The sequence below is a fragment of the Gracilinanus agilis genome, chromosome 4 (assembly GCF_016433145.1).
Source record: "Gracilinanus agilis isolate LMUSP501 chromosome 4, AgileGrace, whole genome shotgun sequence".
NCBI classification, from domain to species: domain Eukaryota; kingdom Metazoa; phylum Chordata; class Mammalia; order Didelphimorphia; family Didelphidae; genus Gracilinanus; species Gracilinanus agilis.
The window spans coordinates 194,792,413-194,804,454 of record NC_058133.1 but is presented as its reverse complement, the minus strand read 5'-3'; the positions used below and the strand labels follow the sequence as shown (position 1 = coordinate 194,804,454).

The 12,042-nt window shown below is 48.7% G+C and overlaps 1 protein-coding gene across 1 annotated transcript; it reads right to left on the bottom strand.

Moving 5' to 3' along the window:
• Positions 1 to 10,430: 10,430 nt before the first annotated feature.
• On the bottom strand, positions 10,431 to 11,666 carry LOC123245074 (elongin BC and polycomb repressive complex 2 associated protein). Its single transcript, XM_044673803.1, has one exon. The coding sequence runs from the start codon at positions 11,664 to 11,666 to the stop codon at positions 10,431 to 10,433; it is 1,236 nt and encodes a 411-aa protein (XP_044529738.1).
• Between the last annotated feature and the right edge of the window lie 376 nt (positions 11,667 to 12,042).

Sequence of the window (12,042 nt, the reverse complement as noted above, 5' to 3'; positions counted from 1 at the left end):
TTCTTGCTTTCTCAATGGATCGGAGGAGGCGGAGGAAGAGAATTTAGACTTCAAAATAAAATAAAATTGATTTTTTATAAAAAGAAACAGACTAGGACAGCAAAGGAACAGGGAGGTGGCTCCTGGAAAGAATCTCCAAAAGCCTCCTGGAAGAAGCTGGGCTAGAATGAACTTTAGCTGAGCCAGGTTCCTATCAGATGATGACAGGTTTTGCCTTGGGACAAAACTCTGCTGGGGTACTGCCCAAGAAAGGGGGTGATTAAGTTGGGGGAAGGAAGGTCTCTATGGGGGTAAAACAGAGATCAGGAAGACACAGAAGGGAAAAAAATTAGAAGAAACAATGAGGACAGTAGGAAGTGGAGAAATGGAGGGAACATTCAGAGAGAGGTCCTGAACCCAGAAAGAACTCAGAGTTGGCCCAGACAGAAACAGACCATAGAGTTAAGAGAGATAGAATTCCTATTCCCATCCCAATTGAAGCCTTGGACAGAGAGACTCAATAAGATGAGTCCCAGGGTCCAGAAAGACTCCTCAATGGATGTATGGACCCAGAAAGAACCCACAAGAAAGGTTCTAGACCAGTGGTTCCCAAACTTTTTTGGCCTACTGCCCCCTTTCCAGAAAAAATATTACTTAGCCCCCTGGAAATTATTATTTTTTATTTTAATAGCAATTAATAGGAAAGATAAATGCACCTGTGGCCATCACTGCCTCCCTGGATGTCTGCAGCACCCACCAGGGGGCGGTGGCACCCACTTTGGGAATCACTGTTCTAGACTGATCCTTCTACCTCAGTTTGCCTATTGGCAAAATAGAAGCACACATGCATCCCTTATCCCTAGGCATATCTGTCCTTCAAATCAGGGAGATGTCCCAGAGAAGCTGATGGACTACAGAAGTCAGGAAAGGGAGATGACAAGTTCTGAGGTGAGGACACAGGGATTAAGGAGAGCTAGAAGGGGACAGGGGTGCCCATTCTGAGGCTGCTGTAAGCATGATAGCTGTAGGCTGAGCAGAACTTGGCTAAGCCCAGGGTTGGCTTGGAGAGAAGGTGCTGCTGCTGCAGCTGATGAGAGGGAGGAGGTGGGAAGCAGAAAGCAGAGTGGGCACAGGGCCCGGGTACAAGCAAGAAAACCATTCCTGCCTAGTAGGGGATTGGGGGCTGGCATCCAACATGAGCAGAATCTGCTGTTCTCAAGCCCCCATATCCATTCATCCTGTCCTTCCAAGCCAGGTATGTGGTATGCCAGACCCCTCCATCCCATCCCTAATTATGACCAAAGATTCAGAAATCAGGCGAGGAAGGTTAATGAGTCAACCTCTCCCTGACCAGAAGGAAGGGATACAATTTCCAAAGAATAAAGCTTTCTCTCTCCCTGAAATGGCCTCAAAGACTTACTGCCTTAGTACTACACCCCCTCCCAGCCTTCTCCCTGGACCCCACTCCCATACATCATTCCATGTGATACCACCTAGCAGAATGTCTTCTGGCCATGGTCAAGAAATGGGAAAGCAGAAAGGTTCCCCCTTTAGAAGCCAGGGGCAGGTCCCGCTGGCCTCGGAGAAGATCTTGTCTATGCCAAGTGCTCCAAAATTGCTTATCATTCCCTGCCCAAAAAAATAGAGACAGATAGAAGCCACACCAACACCCTCTCCATTTCACTAAAAAATCTTCCAACCTCCTACCTAGCCAAAGGTGAATCTGACAACCTGTCACTCTTTCCTGTTTCCCAAGATAGAAGCAAAAGATGGACAGAGGGAGATAGGGACTGCCATAGAATTCTGCTGGAGCAATAGTAGTTAGGAGAGGGGCATCTCTGTACTTTCTTAGTATAGACACACACACAAACACACACACACTCCAACTTTGGACATGTGGTTCTACCCAAATATCCTTCACCCACCCTCCAGCTGGGCTCAGCTGGATGGAAAAGAAGTTTGCCTTCTCCTCCTGCATTTCCTGCCCAGCCTCTTCTGTTGCCATTTCCTTGTGCCTGGAAGGGGAAGGAACTGGGAGTTTGATTCTTCATCATCATAGTCATAGCTAACTATTGAACTCAGAAAGATCTGAATTCAAATCTTGCCTCAGACACTTACTAACCTTGTGACCCTGTACAAGTCACTATCTTTGTCTTCCTCAGTTTCCTCATCTGTAAAAGATGAATAATAACACTCATCTCCACAAAGTTGCCAGGAGGATCAAAAGAGATAATATTTGTAAAACATTTTGCAAATCTTTCATATAAATTATCATTACTGTTATATATAATTTTATATATACTGTTATCATTACTGTTATATACTGTTGAGTGCCATAAGATTTGCAATGTGATTTGTATAGGTTATCTCATCTGAATCTCACAACTTTGTGATATAAGTACTAATATCACTCCCATTTTACAGATGAGGCAAATGAGGCTAAAAGACATTGAGTAATTGTCCAGGGTCACAGCACTAAAGTCTGAGGCAGGAGTTCTTCGAGACTCCAAGTCTTTCACTCTATTCATTATGTCCCCTAGTTACCACCTGGGCCGTCAAGTCAAGCTAGTGGAGGCTCAGTGGGGTAGGCATTTGCCTCAATCCTATTCTGAGCGGGCCACAGCGAGTGAGCCCTGTGATAGAGAGCATAAGTAGCCATCCCTAGCACCCGACTGCCCTCTAGTGGGGGTAGGAGAGCTCAGAGCAGTGGAAGGGGTGCTCCTAACTCTGCTTTTCTCCCTCCATAGCTCCTTAGGGTTCCCTTCTCCATCCCTGACCTCTTCCCACATTGTTGGAAGAACCCAACAAGTACTGTGGTCAGCAGCAGAGGGTTCTGGAAGAGCCTAGGCAGAAGAGAGCTCTTCCCTGCATCTCTCCCCAGCAGTGCTGAGGAATGCTTGGGATGCTTGACTCCCTCAAACCTCTCTAGGTGCCAGCCCAGATTCTGCCTTGTCGCAGAAGGGACACGTGCTCGCGCACACACATACAAATGGACACATACTCAGACGCTCCCAGAGACACCTCCATCTGCAAATGCACACACGTACAGGTGCTCACAGGTGTAGGTACACACACAAACACACAGATGCAACAGCCTACACAACTGAGGCACATACACGGACACACAGTTCTTCATCAGAGGGACCTCACTCTCTTGAGCCTCCCTATTGGGCCTCCTCCCCATTCCCTCAAATATTGAAAAACATTTGAACATCAGAAAATGCCCATCATCCTCCTTCAAGGTTGGAGCCCAATACTTCTCAGGTCTCTGAGGACATGGAGCCCTGGATAATAGAAAACACAAGGACTAGCCCCCGTGTAGTAATGCAGAGTCTCCTCCTCCTTCCTACTCCTGATGGAATTACAAGGGGGCTATCTCCCCAAAGACTTCCACTGTATCTCACAGAGTGGGAGACTGGGGGGATGGGGGAGGTTTTTCCCTCCTGTTTCCATGACAACTCATTTCGGTGGTGCTTTATTATGCCTGTTGCTGACTACTGACAAGGAGAAACATGCCAAGCCTCTGAGCTCCTCCCACTGTAAACCATCCATCCCTATTCGAGTATCCCATCTCATCTCTACCCCCAGGAAGGTTTTTAGCATGGGGGTGGGGGTGGGGGGAGATTAAGGCAGGCTGGGAGGAAAAACGAGAGAGCAGTGGAGAAAAAGGCAGGGAGAGGAAAAGAAAAGGGAGGAGGAAAGACAGAGAAGAAGAGACTGAAGGAGAAAAGGAAGGAAGAGATTAAGCTGAAAGAAATTGGGACAGAGGCAGAAATAAACTAAGACTGAGAAAGAAGAGAGGGCCAGAGAGAAAAGGAAATAATAGAAAGACAAAGAAATGAGAATGAGGAAGAGAGGATAGACTTGGAGGCGGGAAGAGTAGATAGAAAACTGAAAGACAGAGGGAAAGGGAATTTGAGGGCCAGAGAGGAGGGATGCTAAAGGACAGATAAAAAGGGAGACTGAGGAAGAGAGGGAAGAAAGAGCCTGGGACAGAGAAAGGATAAAGAATGATACAGAGAGACCGGAAAAGCTGAGGGTCAAAAGGAAAGGACAGAGGCTGGGGTCTAGAGAGAGAAGAAGATTGAGACAGAAGAAAAGACAAATTGCATAACAAAAAAGGTGACAAGACTGAGGGTGAGAGGATCAGGATTGAGAATATGAGAGGGGATAGACTGGGACAGAGAAAGAAAAGGTAATGGAGGAACACAAGGAAAAAGAAATTGGGCTAGAGGAGATACTAAGAGATAAAAACTGACTGTGGGAGACAGAGAAGGGAAAAGGAGGAAAAAGGAAGAAACAGTGCTAGAGAAGAGAGGAACTGAAGGAAGGAGAAAGGGAAAAGAATAGTCCAGAAAGAGGGAAACTGAAGGAGAGCAGGAAAGGGAGTTTGAGAGAGGAGAGAGGAAATAATAAAAGGTGAGACAGAGGAAATAGATTGGAAGAGAAAGAGGGGAGAAATTAAGGGACAGAGGGGGAGAGTTAGGAATAAAGGAGAAAGGAAATTATGTAACAAAAAGAGAAAAAACTGAGGGACAGAGAAAGGGCTAGAAGAGAAAAGAAAGGTGAATTGAGAGACAGAAGCAAAAGGAGATTAAGAGTCAAAAAGAGGATTCTAGGGAACAAATACAAAAAAAGGCTGAGGAAAGGAGGAAAGAGACTGAGTCAGAGAGGAGAGTCTGAGGACCAGAAAGAACAAGGGATAAAGAGAAGAGAAAATTGTGATAGAACGAGAGGAGATGGGGGAGGGGGAGAGACAAGAAAGGAAGGTAGACTGAGGAGCAAAGAGAAAAGGAAATTGGGGGCCAAAGAGAAGGGAGATTAAGGTTTAGATACAAAGGGTAACTTATGGAAAGAGAGAAGAAAAAGACTGGGATGGAGAGAAGAAAGAAAGCCAAAGAAAGGAAGACTGAGAAGGAAAAATGAGAGAAAGAAGCTGAAAGAGAGAAAAGAGAGTGAGGAGAGGAAAGGAGGGGACAGGAGAGGAGAAGAGGGAAGGAGAGAGAGAGAGGGAGAGAGAGAGAGAGAGAAGGAAAAGGGGATTGAGTGGAGAAACTGAGGAATAAACCCAAGAGAAGAGAAACCAGCAGCCAGAGAAAGGAGGAGAGTGAGGACCAGAGGGAAAAGGAAATTGAATTGAAGAAAGATGTGGGGGATGATAACCAAGATGAGGAGCAAAAAGGGAGAGAGGGAGAATGAGGGACAGGTAAGGAGAGTAGGAGAAACTGAGAGACAGATGTGCCAATCATATACTCCGGTTCTAATCAAACATACTGGATCTAATGAACACAACATTCATTTAGATCCCACTACAAAAATTGCCTGACAGTTGGAAGTCATCATTACATTCAACCTCATCTCTCTAGTCTGGCCACAGCCTGGATAAATCCCATCCTATTTCTAGCAGAGTGCCCATACTCACAAATATCTACCACTTTAAGCCCTCGGTGTATTTATGTGGCAAATTAGTGTGCATCTCAAACATGCAGCCAGGAGTGAGGATGGAGGGGAGGTGGGGGGAGGGGAATCTATTGACAACCACAGATATGCATCCATCCCCCTTTTATAAACAGGAATGTTAGAGCCCATTGATGGTAATGACTTGATCAGTCACTTGACATGTGAATGGAAGAGGTAAGGCTCTAAAGTACATACTGTGTGTCTCAGCACCCCAATTTGATTGTAAGCTCCTAGAAGGCGAGAAGCAAGTTGCTTGTGAATAATACACATTCGATATTATAAATATTGGCAGATTAACTCCATCCAAGCCCAAATCAGTACGTCTCAAGCAATTTGGCTCTGGCGAAAATCTGCCATCTAGTGGACAGTTCTGAGACCACAGCAGAGCTATAAACCAAAATCTCAACCTCCCAGCAAACTAAATTGCGCATTGTGTTTTAAATAAAGATAAGGCACAATCCAGCGTTATCCATCATGATAATAAGGCTTTGTACATTTCTGCCAGAGCTCTATTCCAGGATTCAACTGTGAAATAAGTAAAAAGAGGCTAGGGAGACCCAGCCACTGAGGAGGGGGAAAGAGACTGAGAGAGAGAGCTCCCAAGGGATGGGGGATTAGAGGAAAGGAGAGAACAGGAGGAGGGGGAAGGGAAGAGAAGCCAGGTGCTGGACTAGCTCTGGCTGGAGAGGTCTCTGGATATTCAGCAGGGCTTGCATGGTGGAGATGAGAGGAAAAAAGCCGGGTAGGGATTCCTAGTTTTTGTTTTTGTTTTTGAACAAGGGAAGAGAGATAGAACAGTTCATTACCCTCCAAGATGCAGCTGGGGACCTGGACTGATAAAGTGGTTCCCTTCCCACTCTGGGAAAAGTCCCTGAGTAAAAATAATGCATAAAGAAATAAATGTTTGTTGAGTGAATGCTATAATCCAAGAAGAGCCAGAGAGAGCCACATGCCCAAACCAATGCCAATGTAAAAAAAGAGAAGAAAGAGAGAGAGATACAGAGATAGACATGCTCAGAGAAAGAATGTAATAAGTGCTTTTTAGAGCAGGCACAGAATAAAAAAACAGGGAGCTAGAGAAGAGCAGACACAAGGAAACAAAAGGAAGGAATATGCATTTAGTAAGAGCCTATCATAGACCAGGCACTAAGCTAAGCATTTTATAAATTTCATCCCAATTGATCCTCATAAGAATTGTGGGAGATAGATGATTCTCACTTTATACTTAAGGAAATTGTGGCAGAGGTTGTCAGCTTGCCCAAAGTCACAAAGCTAGCAAAGCCCTAAGGCCACATTAGAATTCATCTAGAACAATTAATATCTATATAAATTTACTGTGTACCAGGTGCTTTATAGATATTATCTCACGTGATCTTCACAACTCTGGGAGGTAGGTGTTTTTATTATCCAAATTTAACATCAGGAAATTAAGGTTAAATAATTTGCCCAAGGTTACACAGCTACTAAGTGTCTGAGGGCAGCTTTGAACTCGATTCTTCCTGAGTACGGACCCAGCACTCTATCCACTTTGCTACTTAGCTGCCTGGCTAAGAGCGAGACATAGAGAGCCATAATGTGCTAATAATAAGAGTTAAATCAGCATCCAAGGGAAGGCACTACCTCATTCATTGCACATGAAAACAGAGGTACTGTGACACTACCACTCAGATGAAGACTCACATAAAGAACTCCTCAGATAGCTCTGGGTCCCTCCTGTGGTGTGGGCTGATGTGACATAGTTATGAGTCTTTACTTTGTAGGCGATTATGTTTGTGAGTGTTTGGAGTGGTCCTATTATTGGATCTCAACTTTTAGAGGGAAAGGAATGATCCCAGGCCAAGGTCCTAATCCTATGTCCCAACAGAAGAATGCCTGATAGTCTCCACTCCATCATTTGGAAATCTTAATTCAGGTACATCGATGGCCTGAGATGTTTGAAATGTTCCATCTTCTCCCAACATCCCTTCCCAAAATATATATCCATTCACCTTACCTGGTACCCCAAGCTCCATAGAGTATTCAGTGATTCTCCCCAAGCAAACTGAAAGGTAGTAGTACTATATTTAAATCACTTAGAATCCTCTTCCCCTCCAGCCATTATCTCTTTTATTTCACCCACTCTTTTCCTCCGGGGAGCCTGGGAGCCCAATTAATGAGACTGACTCCCAGCTCCTCAGAGGAAAGAAGGTTTAAAATGAGTATTTCTTTCCTTAATCCACCCTTCCCCCACCCCATCCCCCCCGTCTCCAGTTACTTCTAGTGGGCAGAGAGCTTTGTATACAGGCCACATTACCAAGTGAAAGAAGGCTAACCCCACACACACACACACACCCCTCCACCTCCCAACCCACTTCACCTTTATCTCTGGCTCTCCCCTTTTCTTAACAACATTCCTTCACCTTTAGCTCCCAGTTCCCCCTTCTTTTGTCCCTCCCCACTTACCTCTTTTCCTCCCCTACTCCCATTCTCTTCAATCACTTCTTACCCCATTTCTCCCTCATTCCTCTTCCCTCTTTGTCACTAGCCTTCCCCCTCACCCCAACCCATACATGGCCATTCCAAATGAAAATCATCAGTTGACTGTTTCCCTCCCCCCAAAATTCACAGCTGGTTAGGAGGAGGTCACTAGGGTTCATAGGGCCAGATGTTGAAGAGAGAATGAACTATGCCTAGTTAGTGCCCATCCCCAACAACAAAAAAGAAATGAAGGAAAAGAGCCACAGATTTTTTAAAACAAAAAACTCTTTGTGGCCCAAGGTAATTTTCCAGCAGTCCCTCTTCTGTCCCACCCATAAGTAAGTAGACTGGGGGGGTGGCCCTCCCCAAGTTTCTTCTATTGATAAAAAGGGTGAAGACACTTTCAACTACAACCCCCCCCCTTCCAAACAAATTACAATTTCTTCTTCTTTTTTTTTTTAAACCCTTACCTTCTGTCTTGGAGTCAATACTGTGTATTGGCTTCAAGGCAGAAGAATGGAAAGAGTAGGCAATGGGGGGGTCAAGTGACTTGCCCAGGGTCACACAGCTGGGAAGTGTCTGAGGCCAGATTTGAACCTAGGACCTCTGTCTCTAGGCCTGGCTCTCAATCCACTGAGCTACCCAGCTGCCCCCAGACAATTTCTTCTAAAAGAAAGAACTGATGCCCTTCTCTGGTACCTGGAATTTGCTCTTTGGAGCAGCAACAAGGTGAATCAGTGAGCTCAGCGAAGGACTGAGGACCCAGAATTTTGGAACTGTAGAGTAGACCATGATAAACTCCCAACCTCAGAGAATGTGGAGGAAATTTCCTCTCACTGGTTTAGTAGGGTCTTCCTTGCTGCTAAGACCCCATTTTCTTCTCTACATGCCCTTGGTTGTTAGAATTCAGGATTGGTGGCCCCCATGTGGGATGTGTGTTAGGGGGGTGGAGGGAATGGGGTAACAGAACAGGTCTGGCTTATCTCTCCACTTTCTCTTTTCTGTGTAAATAGAGCCTCTGACCCTAAACCTAATCCCTGGGCTCCTCCTTCCTCTGATCCATCAAGAGATCCCTGACAACCAGCTAAATACCCCCAAATGCCCTTCCCTGCATACTCGGCTGAGGGAGCAGGCAGAAGGGTCTTTTCTGTTTGCTTTAATGTGATCTCCCTTCATCCTCCAACCTTCACTATTCCAAGCATTTGGAAACAATCAACCACTTATTCCCAATTTGCCCAGCAAAGGTCTCTCCGATTTTTCTCCCTCAAGAGCTGCTTGGTTCTGTAGCTGCCCACCCCACCCCCACCCCCAACTCCAGGCTGGGCCAGTCCCACCCTCCAGGATCTCCAACGCTACCAAACGGCCCAGGACAGTTTTTACATCTAAATCCTTCCCCACCTCCCACCAGCTCCAAGAAGAGAAACCTGTGCATAGGAAGCTCGAAAGGCAACTGGTTTGGTCTAGATTTTATTGATTTCTTCATCCATCCATTGCTTTCCCTGAGACGGCCTCTCACCCCCTCCTCAAAGTCTGCAGATTGGGAAGTAAAGGGGCTTGCCCCCTCCCCTTCAAAAGCAGAGCCTAGCCACGCCCACTTTGTTTTTCCAATCCTTTCCAATTCCCTTTGACAACCCCCCCCCCAACACTCCAGGACTGGAGAGGGGGGAAGGGAGAGGGAGACCTAGTTTCCCAAGCAACATACCCCCCTACTTTGAGAAATCCCCCAAAGGAAGAAGAAACAGTGATGATAGGGGAAAAACAAAAAACAGATGTAGGAGGGGGCAGGGAGTGGTTGCTCGAAAGAAAATGGGTCTCTCGGGTTGGGGTCACTAGTATTGCTGAGCAGAGGGTTAGGGAAGTCGAAGAGGTCCAGGCCTCCCGTTCCCCAAACCGGCTGTGGCAGAGTTCTGTTACTTTAGTCCAGTGGAGGTTAAGGGAAGACAAAAAAAAAAAAAAAAAAAAAAAAAAAAAAAAAAAAAAAAAAAAAAAACCTGGGAAGGAGAGAGAGGGGAAAGGACGCGGGGAGTTAAAGTGCCAGGAGTCCCCGAACTGGAGGTGGGTACGGAGGGGATCGATTCCCCTCCAGTCACCTCTAGGTACGGATTGCCTCTCCACCCCCATCTACACGCACCCCACCCCCTCCGCCCCATTCAGTTCTCTCTAGGGAACAGAAGTGTTTTCTTCATCCCCGAGGTCTTTCCTCTCCTTTACATAACTCCGAGCTGGTTTCCCGAGACGATCCCCCGCACCCCCACCCTCTAACAAGCCAGAAAGAAGAGCCCAGAGCAGAAGGTACGCAATCCGTGCGGGTTCTGCCTTCTTTTCGTCTCTCCCCCGAAGATGGGGAGGCGCTGGGGTGGGGTAGGAGAGATAGCTAGGTACTTCACCTTGACTCCATTAGGCTCCCTGCCACACTTGGAGATCCCCAGCGAAGAGCAGGAGTTTGGAGAAGTAAGCTATATAGGGCTCTCCGATAGGGCAGATCCCTGCAACTTCCCCTCTTTAAGGAAAGGACGTAGGGACCCCCTCCCCATTCAGAGCCTTTCCAGTGTACGCCCCCAGAATTTGAGGCTGGGAGGCTCAGGGATGGCGGGTCCTCCTAGCTGCCATCTCCACAGCGGGTGGGCTGGGGGCGGTCTGGAGGAACCACAAAGCCTTAGCGAGGATGCGGGCCTCAGGTCCCCGTCTTCCCCCACCACCAAGGCTGGAGGACAGGGGAAGCTGGCTAGGAGGCTGAAGGAGCTTTTGGTCGGAAGCGAGGCCGGAGGGCGGCGAGCCTGGGCTTTGCGCGGGGAAGCTACGGGCCGCCGGCGTTTTTTTACAGGTCCCCCTGCCTGGGCTTTCGTTGGGGACGAGGCTGGACGGTCAGACACTCGCCGTAAACTCGGCCCGTCCAGCACGAAGCCTTTAGCGTAACACCAGAGTTTCGACTGGCGAATCAAACGATCGAAATGCTCCCTCCGGGGATCGCCCGAGGGGGTCGGAGCTCCACTGGTAGCCGCAGTCTGGGGGCTACGGGCTGAGGTCTCAGAGGATTCCGAGGGGGAGATGTCCTCAGGAGAAACAGCTTTGACCCCGTCCTTCTGGGAAAGAGGTAATTTCTGGGGCTCCACTCTCGGGGATCCCAGCTCCCGCTGGCCACTCTGGGAGTCCGAAGGCAGAAGGGTTGGCGGCAGCAACTGAGGACTGGACGCCTGGGGCGGAATGGTGGTAGCGACTGCCGAGGTATGGGGCTGCGGGACCAAGCTAGGGGTAGATTGGGCAGGAGAAGATGTGGAATTCCGAAGTGGGGGAAGAGCTGGAGGGCGGGCTGGAGCGGCCCTGCGAAAGCAAATACTCTGCTGTCCACGATCTTCCTCCTCTTCGCTGCTGCAGCTTGGCACCCGGGAGCTCAAATCCTCGCCGTCTGAGAAGTCTCCGGCTCTGGTCGAATCTGAATCGCTAGAATAGCCAGCTGACGTGCCGGGCTTAGCCGGTTGCCACTTTAGGTTGTTCCGGGCTCGGCTGCCCCCGCAAAGAGGGCCCATGAGAACTGACGTCCGCGGCCCCAGCTCCCCCAAACAACTGTCCCCGGCCACTCCCTCCAGCCCGTGGACGAGGCCCAGTTGGGGGGCCCGCAGCTTGGCGAGGGCGCAGAACGCAAGGGCGCGCAGGCAAAGAGGAGAGAACTCTTGAGTACCCCGGCGTGGTTTCCGGGGTGTAGGGGAGCACGGAGATGTCCGGGGGGCGGCCTGGACGGCTGGCCGGGACACAGGGAGTAGGGTCTCCATGGGGAGACCTGGAGGGTCACCCACAGAGAGAGTCCTCTTCCCAGTGGTCTGGTACCCACGCTTCCCAAAGGCCCCGCAGGAAAGGAGAACATTGCCCACCCCCTCGACGGGAGGTCTCTGCTCTGTGGCGTCCCCCACCGGCTCCCCAGCAGCCTCCGGACTCGTCTTCTTGCCTTTTCTTTCGTCTGCTCACGCGTTCAGCCTGGCCACCGGACTCCTGGGTCCGCCGCGAGTCTTGGCGTAGACAACCACCCGGTCTGGGGAGCAGGGCATGATGCAACGCCCCGGAAGGGGGAAGGAGGAAATCTTCCTCTAACCGCACTCACCCCAGCCCCGGCTGGAGCCCCCCTAGAGAAGCTAGGAGCGCGGAGGCTGG

Bases quoted from the DNA above. Each gene is read 5' to 3' on its own strand.
- LOC123245074 (XM_044673803.1), bottom strand. From the start codon at position 11,666: ATGGAGACCCTACTCCCTGTGTCCCGGCCAGCCGTCCAGGCCGCCCCC.